Raw genomic sequence first — 13,447 nt, 5'->3', positions numbered from 1 at the left:
GACTCCATTCACCAGATAGAAACACCCACCCCAAAGCCACCCTCAGTGCCCCAGTCCTCCATCCACACCCCACTTGCCTTCCATTACCACTTCATCAATCCCACCAGGTGATTAATTCATCGACTGAGTTAAGGCTCTCAAAACCGAACCATTTCTCCTCTAAACCCTCTCACAGTGTCTCACACGTGAGCTTTTGGGAGACACCTCACATCCAAACCATAACATGAGTCAAGAAGAAAAAAAACTAAGATCTGTTAAGGCTTTTAGGAAAAAATGTTATTTGTAATCCAGAGAAGCAAATAAAACTCTAATTCTACATTCTGGTTGAAGAAACATATAAAGTTTCGATTTGTTGAATCATATTTTTAAGGGATTTAATTGTTAATTCATTACTCAATCAAACAAAACCACAGAAAAGGAAGATCTGAAAGAAATTAAAACATTTAACATATTTGTAATATCAAAGTAAAAATAGCTATGCACTTTCATTATTTAAGTAAGTTATTTATGAATCTTTATTCTAATGAAGAAAACACCTCATTATTGAAGAATCTCTCTAAGATTGATAGTCCACAGTCTCTTCGTTCCTCCTCAATGGCAACTTCATACTCTGTCTGATTAGAGAGATGGGAGAAAAGAAAAATGTAAGTTGTGCTTCGTCATAATACTTTCATATTTCAAATTCTGACTTACAGAATTGACAGAAACAGACAGTAGTTCTACTGATCAAGTATCTCTAGCTATTCTTTGGGAGTCTAAGGGTCAGGAGGGAATGAAACTGTCAATTATTATTTTGGGGGGCACTAGGGATATAATCCAGAGCCTTGCACATGCTAAGCATATGCTCTATCACTGGGCTATACTCCCAGCTTTAAAACGTCATTTTTAAAAGGGGGTTAATAAAGTAGTAGAGCAACACTCTTCATAATATTCTCTAGGATCTATTATATTTTAACCCATTCATTGTAGCTAAATAAATATGGACTAGACAATAACATTTTAGAAATTTCTAAGAGCCCCTTGAAAAGTTGTCTCCACAGCTCCCAGGGGAGTCAGAAATGGTGATACCAAAGTAAGAATCCCCTTCACCAGGAGTCAGGGGAGGGACCATAGAGCACATAATGCCATCCAGCTGTTGTTAGAGAAAAAGAAATCACTTCATCATCTAGCTTCTGAAAACTCTGGAGGACTTTCCAAGCTTGGTGTGTCCTTAAAAAATGGGAATAGAGCCAGGCATGGTGGCGCATTCCTATGATCCTAGTGGCTCAGGAGGCTGAGACAGGAGGATTGCAAGTTCAAACCCAGCCTCAGCAATGGCAAGGCACTAAGCAACTCAGTGAGACTTTGTCTCTAAATACAATACAGAATAGGGCTGGGCTGTGGCTCCGGGGTCCAGTGCCCCTGAGTTCAATCAATCCCCAATACCCTCCCCCCAAAATGGGGATGGAACTAAATTGTATCCTGTGTGAGGCTTAACCCCTTACCAGAGAATAATCTAGCCTGAACATCCCAATAGCTCTACGAGGCAGAGGCTGGTGGGAGGGGCAAGCTGCTCAGGGCTGGCTCTATTTAGGTGAGCAGGTGCTCTTCAAGAACAAAAAGCTCACCATGGCCGGAGTTCTTCAGCTAGTATATTTTTAGTTCTATAGCTTCTTTATTTAGTTTTTGTTTAAATGATGTATCCAGTGAGGAGAGAAGTATGTTAAAGTCACCCTTTATTATTGGATTTTGAGCTCTTTGATTCTTGAAGTTGAGAGGGGTTTGATGTATGTATATGCTCCATTGTTTGGGGCAAAAATATTTACAATTATTGTATCTTCTCAATGTATAATTCCCATAAGCAGTGTGAAATGGCCTTCTTTGACCCTTCCAATCAACTATGACTTGAAGTCCACTTTATCTGAGGATAGATACTCCTGCTTGTTTACAAGATCCATGTGAGTGAAATGTTTTTTCCCATTCTTTTACCTTCGGTCTGTGGATGTCTTTGCCATGAAGTGAGTCTCTTGGAGATTTTTTAATATTTTATTCTTTAGTTGAATACAATATCTTTATTTATTCATTTTTATGGGTGCTGAGGATCGAATCCAGGGCCTCACACATGCTAGGCGAGTGCTCCACCACTGAGCTAGGACCCTAGCCCTAGTTGTGAATGCTTTTAACATTTATTTAACATGGAAGGTATTTATTTAATCATCAATTCTGAAGTTTAATTTTGCTGGCTATAGTATTCTTGGTTGTTATCCATTTTCTTTCAGAGCTTGATATATATTATTCCACGACCTCCTAGCTTTGAGTGTCTGGGTTGAGAAATCAGCTCAGATCTGGATTGGTTTCCCTCTAAATGTGACTTTTCATTTTTCTCTAGTAGCCTTTAAAATTCTATCCTAATTCTGTATGTTAGGTATTTTCAATAATAATGTGCCTTGGTGTGGATCTGTCATAATTCTGTGTATTTGGAGTCCTATAAACATCCTGCATTATCTGATTTTTTTTTCATTCTTTAGGTTTGGGAAATTTTCTGATTTGATTACATTGAAAAAGTTGTGCACTCCTTTGGTTTGTATCTATGAGCCTTCATCCCAATAAATCTTAAATTTGGTGTTTTCAGATTATCCCATATTTCTTGGAAGTTCTGTTCACAGTTTCTTAACCTCTTTTCTCCATGGTCAACATTATTTTCATGATTATATATTTTGTCTTCATTGCCTGAAACTCTGTCTTCAAGTGGTATAATCTGTTGGTGATGCTTTCTATTAAATTTTTAACTTGGTTTCCTGATTCCTTCATTTTGAGGATTTTTACTTGATTTTTTTTTTCAGACTCTCTTTATTGAAGTGATCTTTTACTTCTTGTATTTTCTCTTGGATATCACTCCTTTTATCATCCCTCACCTTACATTCTAAACTCCTTCTCTTGACATTTCTTCCACTGTGGTTGCAATGGATTCTTTTATTGAAGTCTCTTGGTTTGTATGGAGAGATTCATTCCTTTGTTTTTTCATGTTGTTTGTATGTCTAACCATCTAACAACATGGATCTGAAGCAGTAGAATTCCTACCCTGTGGACTTACAGTGTACCTGAAGGTTTTCAGTATCTCATTGTTTAGGGGGTGACAAATAATAATAACAACCAATGCAAACAATATACATAACACTAAACCAAACAGTTCCTACTATGACATCTACAATGTTGTCACAATGAACAGAAATGACATTACTGCCATCAATAAAAACAGTAAGTTTGCAAAATGGTTTACAATTTCAAATGGTGAACAGGGAGAGAACAGAAGTAATATAGGATGTGATGATTATGAGGGAGAAGAAGAAGAGAAAATAGAAGTAAAAAAATTGAAGGAAGCATGAAGGAGAGAACAACAGAGATTGGCTGTTAGCAGAAGAAAAGAGAGAATCATGGGAAACAAGTGAGAGAAAAAATATATAAAGTAAAAAATTGAAAAATTAAAAATTGAAAAATAATATAAAACAAAACTGAAATATACTAATCAAACTTCTCAGTCCTCAAAAAACTGATCCATGAAAAATAACTGGTTTCAAAAATGCTAGAAATGAGAAAAGAAAAAAATATGAATATGTATAAATGTCCATGAACCATAAAGGTCACAATTAAGCAGAGAAAAGAAAAAAATTATTTTTCAAAGTCAAGTCAAAAGAATTGTTTCTGTTGGAATCTAAAATATTCTCAGCTTCCCTTCTCAAAAGTTTTAGTTGGGGTGTCTGAAATATGATGCTTGCCCCTTCCTGCACTCATACATGCAGCTCCTGTTAGGGCACTGGAGTGAGAGGTAATCCCATATGCGGAACTCTTGGAGGCAGGGTTTAGGTTTAGGTAGGCTCCAGACTCTTTGCTGAATGTCAATGGGTCTGGAGATTCTAAATCAGCACACCCTCAGGGCCCAGGAATAGACTTTCCACACTATTAGACTGGATCTACCCTGGGTTCCACTTGCGTGATTCCACCTTTGGACGTCAAGTTTCCTGGTCTCAGATTCAGTCTCCAAACTCAGTCTCTCCTGCCCTTTCAAATTCCTGGCCAGGCGCATCTCTCCCAGCCAGTCCTGCAAGAGAGGGAGGGATAGAGCTGGGTGGGTTTCCATAACCAGTAGTCCCCTGTGTAAACCTCTTTCCACATTTGATTTTCTCCTGGTCACTTAGGCACACTCTATGTTGTGCAATGTGGGTTCGCCAGGCTATATTTTGGGCCAGCCTTGATTTGCTAGGACTTGGCTCCCTCAACTGCTGGTCCCAGCATTGCGACTGTAAAATGGTTCCTCCTTCTGTCCTCTGCACCCCACCAGGAGAGATGCGGTTTCTTTCCTGTGTAAGGCTATTGTGTAGTGTGCCCTTCAGTTTAGTCGGGCAGTGTCTTTGATCTCAAACTCTGTACCCAGATGTGCCTAAGTCCTCCTAAAGATGTGGTTCCATTAGTTCCCTTATCTCTCCACTGTGCTCATGAAAGGACCACTCTGGCTGGCATCTCCAGCTACAGTAGTGGCTGTGGTGCTGGAGATTTCTTCCTTAATTTATTATATACAACTTCTTGAGTCCCCAGTCTGCTTTGAGTGTCAAGTATTAAACTCCAGTAAAGTCTCCCCTTGCTTTTTTTCATTCGCCCACCTTGCTGAGGAAGCTGCCTGTCTGCTTTCTTGGTTTCACACCACAGAGTAGTTAGGAAAGCAACCTGCTCTAATTCTGCCATCTTGAAATCTCTTTCAGCTAGTAGACTCTTGAACATTCTGCATCATGGAATCACCAGGGACTTACTTGCCCTGCAACCCACTTTTGGGCCTGGGGGAAACTCCACAGGAGGTACTGAGTAGGTGGCCCTCTAGGAAGTGGGGTCCCTTTGGGGAAAAGGTGATGTACGTGAGCTTGCAGCCCCTTCCTGCACTCACACAGGCAGCTCCTGTTAGGGCACACAGCACTTCACCAGGAATGCTGCTGGTCAGACCTGCTTCATTCTTTGAAGTGAACAGCCTCCAGCTGATATTACAAGTCCCTGAGGCTTTGGGGAAGGTTTAGGTAGAATGCCTTTCCTCTGATTTCGATCCTGGACATGAAGCTGGGAGTGCTAACAAGGTTCTGGGAGGGACTCTCCAGCAGACCACAGTCTCAACTCTCCAGTTCCACAAATCACTTTTGCTTTTTAATTCTTATTTTCTTCAACCACACACAAGATTCTCCTTCACCTACTTTAGGCAGCTGTTTAATCATTTATACCAATGTTTTGGGAGAGGGAACAGAAGTTGAACTTTTCCTGGCGATTAAGCATTTTTCTCCCTTACTTCAGTTGACTAGTTATAAAGGAGATTATCCTACATATCCGGGAAGGTCTCACCCAAACTGTTGAAAAGAGCTAAGAGCAGAGCTGAGGCTTCTCTGAAGAAATTCTGCCTAAGGACAGCAGCTGTGTCCTATTTCTGGAGAGTTACATCATGTCCTTCCTAATGGTCGATCCTATACATTTTGGACTTTCCTAGTCAGATCCACTGTCGTAAGCCAATGTCTTATAATCAGTCTTTTCAAATCTACCTCCTAATGACTCTGGTTCTCTGGCTGAATCCTTTATAGATGCCATTAATTCATTCAACAAATACTGAGCAAGGGGTCAAGTGCTGTGGGGCAGGGTGGATAAGATGCAGTCTCTGCACCAAAAACCTGTAATCACCTATCACAGGATAGTCAAAGCAGTAAGTGCTGCATGAACAGCACCATCAGGTGCTCTTTCTGAATCTACACAATTGTTACCAGAAATTTTTTTTAAAAATTAAAAAACAAAATTAAACCTGTTACCTAGTAACTAATGGGTATCATGATAATATCAGAAGATTTAAACCCAAAATAGAATTTTAACTATGCAATTTAGCCATTTTACTGGAAATAAAAATTGTAGGTCCCTAAATTCTTAAAGTAAGGCAGTTTGGAAAACATAACTCATTACATGAAAATTTACACCCATTTCCCACTCATTGAACCAAGAAGGCATGGCCCACTGCATCATAATCCTGCCTTTAAAAAGAAATAACTGACACTTTTCTAAGTTTGTCTTTTCTTTTTTTTTCTATTTTTAAGTCATCAATGGATCTATCTATCTATCTATCTATCTATTTATTTATATGTGGTGCTGAAGATGGAACCCAGGGCCTCACATATGCCAGGCAAGTGCTCTACCACTGAGCTACAGCCCCAGCCCCAGTTTTGTCTTCTTTTAACAACAGTGCCAGAAAGGTACAGACTAGGGAAGTTTTGAGGGGTAGGAAGCAAATAAAAAAAGAGCTTCAAATGTTTTTCTGAGAAATGTCATTATAAATAAATAACTTCAAGAAGTTTTTATAAGGCTATTATGGCGAGAAAGTGAATACAAACGCAATGATATAATACAGCCCTCTGTATATAATAAGTGTTGGATATATATTTGCTGATATAACCAGAACTGGCCAAAGCTGAAAGGAAGGGTCATAACGTTGGTATAAATAACAAAGTAAGAGAGCTTTTCTGCTGAATTGCACCCATTTTCTTTCTTTTTTTTTTTTTAAGTACACCATCTTTTATTAGCAGCAAAACAGAAAAATAAAAACAACTTAATTATCACATTGTTACATATATAGAAACAATGTGCACCCATTTTCTATTGGTTGGTTACTTCATAGTCTTGAAATTCTAGGCTTGCCAGTGGTCTTCATAAATACTTAGAAACACAAAACTCTTAACCTAGGGGAAAAATATCACAGGTAAAATAAATCTCAAACAGGATACAAGAGAATGGTAGATGCTTCGCAGAGCATAGTAAACTCCACTCAAGAGCTCATCTTTCTTACAATGACATTATCCCTTCCAAATGAGTCTGGACCACAGGTCTATCACAGAGGGCAGGAAGGGCACACTTCAGTTGGCTAAAGAAGCATATGGCCTTCTTTTGCTTGTCAACCTTCCACAAACGAAAGCAGCAGGGGTCAAAAGCACTCAGTGAGCATGTGCAATTCCCCAGCACTGGGGATGTAATTCTGTGACCATATCATCTCATACGGAAGGGATTTCCGTACTAAGAATATAACTACAACATCAATACAACCAGTCTATCCATAACCTCTGTGTCATTGTCCAGGTCTAGTTTTTAAATTTTCAAACCAGACTGGGCAGTTCAACCCTGAAATGAATCGCTTACCACTGCAACCAAGAATTCAATGCAACTCTTAAGATCTGGTTTTGTATCACAGAATTGCCTGAAGAGAAGTCTTCCTATTGGCTGCTTGTCACAGAGACTGCTATAATCTTTTTCTGGGAGAAGAAAGGGGAAGGGAAACAAGCAAATATAATGGTTATAATTTACTAAATGCTATTCTGCATCTTAATATTTTCACTAGATACAATGAAAGTAGAAACATAGTAGTATTATTTTTTGAAGTATTATTTTTAACTACTATTCTATTTATTGATTTAGAGTGGGTTATGATGAACATTAAAATACTTAGCACCCAAAATAACTCAAGAACTCACAAGGATGAGTGAATCCTGACTTGCAGGGCCCGTTCTTCTCCAAAAGGAAACATACAGGGATGGGGATTCCCTAGAGGCCCCCACAGGGAAGGAAGGAGAAGGAAGAGACTTTTACAGTATCCACCCTATATACTGGAATCAACTGCATGAATGTGAAATATCCTGTAGGAATGTACTGTTAGGTTTTTAAAACACTTTTTCATTTTGTTACCTTTTGTACTTAAAATGTCACAAATATAGCTGGGCATCCTGAACATGCCTGTAACCACAATGACTTGAGAGGTTGAGGCAAGAGGATCACAAGTTCAAGGCCAGCCTCCGCATCTTAGTGAAACTCTATCTCAAAAGGAAAAATTAAAAGCTCTGAGGATGTAGCTCAGGGGTAAACACCTGGGGTCCAATCTTAGTATTAAAAAAAAAAGTCACAAATATATATGTTTAATTATCTCTTTAACTGCTCTTGTTTTGTTTTTTTTCCTGTAGGAAACACTGTATGCCTTACCTCAAACACTGCTATAGTTCTGAGAACAGGGCCCTAACGTTTGGTCAATATGTAAAGAAGGATATAAAACAAAATAAAACTTAAGTTCAAAATAGGTTAATTTGTATTTCAGAAAGAAAACCAGTTACTCTCTGAACAGTGGTTCCCAACTTGAAATAAACATGTTTAGGTCTCCTAATGTGACTCTAAAGCTTAAGAATTAACATAAAGTTCACAAAAAGTGAGCAAGTCATTAACAAATCCTTCTGTTAAGCATCACTGACACCATGCAACTCTGGGAAATTGCCACAATCTGGCTGGGACAAAATAACTGAGCTGCCGCACAGCCTTGTAGGTTCAAAACAGGAACTCCTTTATTCTCCGCACTCTCACAAATGCCAGGCACACGAAGCCTTCTCCAGGGACACACCACACACCAAACGGAAATCCCTCCTTCCCCAACCAACGGAACTCCCCAGGAACTCCCCAGGAATCCCCGGAGAACTCCCAAGTAGCAGGCTGAGGCGGACAGCAGGGGTCTAATATACAATTGAATACACAGCTTAACATAACCATCATCATCTCATTGGCTTGCTGGCGTCACCTCTTCACCTCTCAACCACTACATTCTGGCAAAAATGCCATGTATCATCCCAAGGATCCTGTTTTGGACCACTGTGTCTGAACATGGAGAATGAAGGCAAGGATATGAGCTCAGGATGGCCAGGATATAGCTGCTTGTTTTCACAAACCTCACAACAGTTTTTCAGAAGTTCTGCAACCTACTTCATCCAATTCGGCTACTCTATTTTATTTTAGGGATACTACCTAACTATACTTAAGACAGCAAGAGAAACAAGCCAGTCAAAAGTTATGTTTTTGAAATATGAAAGTTTTTAATACTTTCCTCCCTCATCCAAAGAATCAGAAACACTCCTCATTTCCATCTGAGGATGGTAGACCAGAACATAGGTCTGCCTTCCTTCTCTCTCAGATTCCTAAAAAATGACCAAATAATAAAACAAAGACAAAACAATGACATAAAGAAAAATAATCTAACACAGAAAAAGAGTAAGGCACCTCCAGGAGTCAGAATTTTACATATTGCCTGGAAGAGAGAAAACTGATGGGGTTGGATCAATAAAAGAATCCAAGGACAAGCTGGACCTCTTTAAGTATGTCCCTCCCTAGCATCACAGGAGCCTGCTGTCCAATCCTGAGTGGCTGGCTAAGAGGCTAGGAATCAAGCAGTAGAGATGCTGGGACCCAAGAGGGAGACACAGAACACTGCTGAAGGAACCAGAGGTGTCTTCTAGCAAAGTGGACAATTCTGCTGTGCACTGGGACAGGGGTCTTGTGGGGATGCTGCCCCATTAGCATGCCACAATAGAACCCCACTTGGAGAGAATGTTGGAAAAACAGAACTATGCAACCACCAGAGAGGGTAGTGCTGGCTGTAGCATTCACACATGCACCCTTATTACAGACTTGGATAAGCAACTCTAGAGCTCCAATTTTGGAAAAAAGCAGCAACTAACAAAAACCCTTTTTACCCTATCTGGTTCAAAATTTCATTAATGATTTCACTTTTCCACGCATTAGATTTCACATGGCATGAAAAACAAACAAAACACACACACAAAAAAAACAAATCACAAAAACATGTCACAAAATTTAATATCTCTCAAGCAGTAGACAGATGCTGCCACCAGAGGCTCCCATTCTCCAGGGTCAAAGGACCTAGCTCCTAGCCTGGTGACCCTCAGAGGCTGCTCTGGGTGCCACAGATGAACAACAGAGAGGGGGGAATTAGTATTTGGAAAGAGGGCACTGGTCCCCAGCAGAAGACAGGCTCACCAGGAGGGGAGAAGTTCTAGCAGACTAGACATAGGAAGCATGTGGGTCCTGAGCCCACAGTGCCACAGGGCTAAAAGACCGCTCCTCAGTATTTATTCTTATCCTAAAGAATTAAAGTCAACAGGGGCTGGGGCTGGGGTCAGCAGTAGAGCACTCACCTTGCACATGCAAGGCCCTGGGTTCAATCCTCAGCAACACATAAAAATAAATAAAAAATAAAATGTATAAAAAAAAGAAAGAATATACTCTTAAAAAAATTTAAAGTCAACATACTATTATGCTACATGTATACCATGTTAATAGCAGCATAATTCACAATAGCTGAACTATGGAACCTGCCTCAAAATAAGGTATATATACATAATGGAGTTTTTTTCTGCAGTAAAGAAAAGCGAAATTATGCATTGTAATGTCATGTGTAGCTAATAGAAAAAAAGAAAAAAAAGAAAAGAAAAATTATGTAATTTACATGAAAATGGATGAAACTTGAGATCATTATGTTAAGCAAAATAAGCCAAATTCAGAAGGTCAAGGGTCATACATTTTCTCTCATATGTGAAAGCTAGAGAGGAAAAAGGAAAAGAAAGATGGTACGGATCTCACAAAAGTCAAAGGGAAATCAGTAGAGTGGAGGAAGGGGCCGGGGTGGGGACAGGGAGGAAGGGGAAGTGCTGGGGAGGACACTGGACAGATTATATTGTTATACTGGGTGCATGTACAAATATGTAACAACAAATACCACCATTATGTATGACTATAATGCACGAATTTAAAAATGTGGAGAAATAAAAAGAAGAGGAAGAGGTGTTTCAACAACTCCTCTTGTCCACATGTGAACCAGCTAACAGGAGACTGGTTCCCAAGTTTATCAACATGCATTCTCTCTCTCTTTCTCTCTCCCCTCCCCAACCCTCCTGTAGGAAGAACACTAACTCAGAGCACCAAGCTTGCTTATTCTATATGAAGTCTGTTCTACAAATTCAGAACAACCAAAGGATGAAAATTAGAAAACTCTCAGGCATGCTTTCTGCCACACTAAGTCAAATGCTTATAAACTAAGCAATAAAAAAGGCCATAGACCAAGATGTGCCCACAGAGCAGAGCAGAGCACATCTTGGAGCACATTGCCCCGCTCCTTGAGGGCTGCTTGTACACAGTCACTGTGACTCCTTCACTCACTCAACTTCATGCCCAGTGCTCTAGGGACCAAAAAACAGACTCAGAACCAGTGGCCCAACCTAATGGGTCCTCAATCTCTATGACACACTCACCTACCTGAAACTGCCCCAGCCCCTAGTTGTTTGGACCCCCAGCTCTCCAGACTCTACATGGATCCATCTTATGACTGCGTCTGGCTAGGTCCATGTGACCAGTCTTTCCTCTTCACTGAGCCAAAACAGGATGAAAAGTCCTCTGAAGGTGGTCAAGAGCCCCTTCCCCATTCCCTCTGTTCTCTCCTGAGGAGGATCTTATCTACTTCCAGTCTCACGACTTCTACATGCTACCTGTACAGATACCACCCAGACTTCTCTGAGCCCTCCACATGAACACACAGCTTCGGTCCCAGCAGGCTGGGCTCCACCCCATGTGCTGCCTCTTGAACACACAGACCTGGAAGCCCTCCTTAAGAACTCCCCTACATTTACTCCCACACAGAAAGCGACTGGGTTTTACTTACAGTCTCTCACAGTCCCATCTGATCTGATTGTTTCAACTCCATCACCACATACCAAACCACGCTGCCCTCAGCTCCTGCCTGGACAACATCAACAGTCTCTACAGTCTTCCTGTTTCCATGCTGACCCCTCTGCTCCCATTCTCCTACTGAAGCCTGAGAGACTTCCTAAAACGTAAATCTGATTACATCTCTTTTCTGCTAAGAACTTGGCAATGTCAACCTTTTGTAACTTCAATAAGACCTCCCCTTCCCAGGCCTAGAACCCCTACCATTTCTTTCCACTCATTCAGTGCCACTCTGCGCCTCCATCTTTGTTTCAGGAAGCCTGGCCTTCCTTAAGACCCTGGAAATTGCCATACACCTTCCCAGGTTGGGGCCCTTGTACCCTTGTACTTGTTAACCTTGCTGCCTGGAAAATTCTCTTCCTGTCCCTCTTACCCTGTACTTTATGCTCCTAGCCCAGTGCCTTCCTTAGGAAGCCTTCTCTGATCCTCTCTACCTCACTCCTGATCAGATTAAGTTCCTCTCACCTGGCTGTCTGTACTTTCCCCTACAATTTGTAATTATGTTTATTTCTTTTTTCCCCACCCTTTTTTTTTTGCGGAGTGGGTACTGGGGATTGAGCTCAGGGGCAATGGGACACTGAGCCCCCCAGCCCTATTTTGTATGTTATTTAGAGACAGGGTCTCACTGAGTTGCTAAGCGCCTCACTGTTGCTGAGGCTGGCTTTGAACTCATGATCCTCTTGCCTCAGCTTTCCAAGCCGCTGGGATTACAGGCACGTGCCATGGCGCTCAGCCAGTAATTATGTTTATTTCTATGATCATTTTTCTATTTTATATCTATATCTGCCAAGAGATTATAAGCTCTGAGGGCAAAGACTGGGTCTGTTTCTCAACTGCTGTATTTATGGTAGCAGACCCTTTTCCTTGGAATATGGTGAAAATATACTAACAAGTTAACTAATGGGACATTTAATGTAAGTTGCTTCTTCTGTGTGCTAAAAAACTACCCTGAAGAATTAGAGCCAAACTGAATAAATGTATAAGCAAATGTATATTAAAATAAAAATTTTGAGTCTATAAATATATTTAAAATCATAAGTAGTCCAAAAGAAAAATTCACATAATTACGATACAAATGTCAAATAATGGAATCAATTTCCATACTAATTTGTCTATGCTATACTCAGAAAAAAATTACTGTTAATACGATAGGCCAAATATCAATTGGTCCAAAGAAAATATGCACATGATCAAGAAGCCTTATGGGCTGGGGATGTGGCTCAAGCGGTAGCTCGCTCGCCTGGCATGCGTGCGGCCCGGGTTCGATCCTCAGCACTACATACAAACAAAGATGTTGTGTCCGCCAAATATTAAAAAATAAAAATATTAAAAAAAAAAAGAAGCCTTAAAAAGTTGCTCAAAATCATTGGGGCATCAGGGAAATTCAAATCACACATACTAAGATGGCTATAATGAAACCATCAAGTGTTGGTGAGGACATGGAAGAAGTTCAATCATTGTTTATTGTTGGGGAAATGAAAAATGATGCAGCTACAGGAAAAGTCTAGTAGTTCCTCACAAAGTTAACAGAGTTGTCATATATAAAAGGCTGAATAATAGCTGCCCAGGATAACAGATTCAAATCCTTGGAACCGGAAAATGTTACCTTATTTGGAAAATGGGTCCCTGCATATGTGGTTATATACAAGATGCTGACCCGGGTTTTTTTACTGAGCCCTAAATGCAATCACAAGAGTTTAGAAAAACACTATTGTATTTACAGTCAGTGATTTTTTTTTTTTGTTTTGAGATGGGGTCTCAATATGTTGCCCAGGCTATCCTCTAATTCCTGGGCTCAAGTGATCCTCCTGCCTCAGCCTCCGGAATAGCTGGGATTATTGACATGCCA

General features: G+C 40.3%; 1 protein-coding gene across 8 annotated transcripts in view; it reads right to left on the bottom strand.

Annotated features, from left to right (window-relative positions):
• Nucleotides 1-13,447, bottom strand: part of Grk4 (G protein-coupled receptor kinase 4) — a 99,441-nt gene that overhangs the window by 57,766 nt on the left and 28,228 nt on the right. For 5 of the 8 annotated variants that reach the window (XM_076865163.1, XM_076865165.1, XM_076865160.1 and 2 more), the window contains exons 1-2: nucleotides 1,485-1,523; nucleotides 537-614 (exon numbers count right to left, since the gene is read on the bottom strand). The exons of 1 other annotated variant lie outside the window; for it this stretch is intronic. In XM_076865163.1, coding sequence (XP_076721278.1) covers nucleotides 537-614; nucleotides 1,485-1,508 — 102 coding nt within the window. In that variant the 5' untranslated portion in view covers nucleotides 1,509-1,523. Of the gene's footprint in view, nucleotides 1-536; nucleotides 615-1,484; nucleotides 1,524-1,607; nucleotides 3,209-7,185; nucleotides 7,299-13,447 lie in introns of those variants that run through there. 2 more of the 8 variants (XM_076865170.1, XM_076865164.2) reach the window with 2 other exon arrangements.

This window comes from Callospermophilus lateralis, chromosome 8 (assembly GCF_048772815.1).
Source record: "Callospermophilus lateralis isolate mCalLat2 chromosome 8, mCalLat2.hap1, whole genome shotgun sequence".
Lineage (NCBI taxonomy): Eukaryota > Metazoa > Chordata > Mammalia > Rodentia > Sciuridae > Callospermophilus > Callospermophilus lateralis.
Note: the sequence above shows the minus strand (reverse complement) of the source record. Positions and strands in the feature narration are given on the sequence as shown.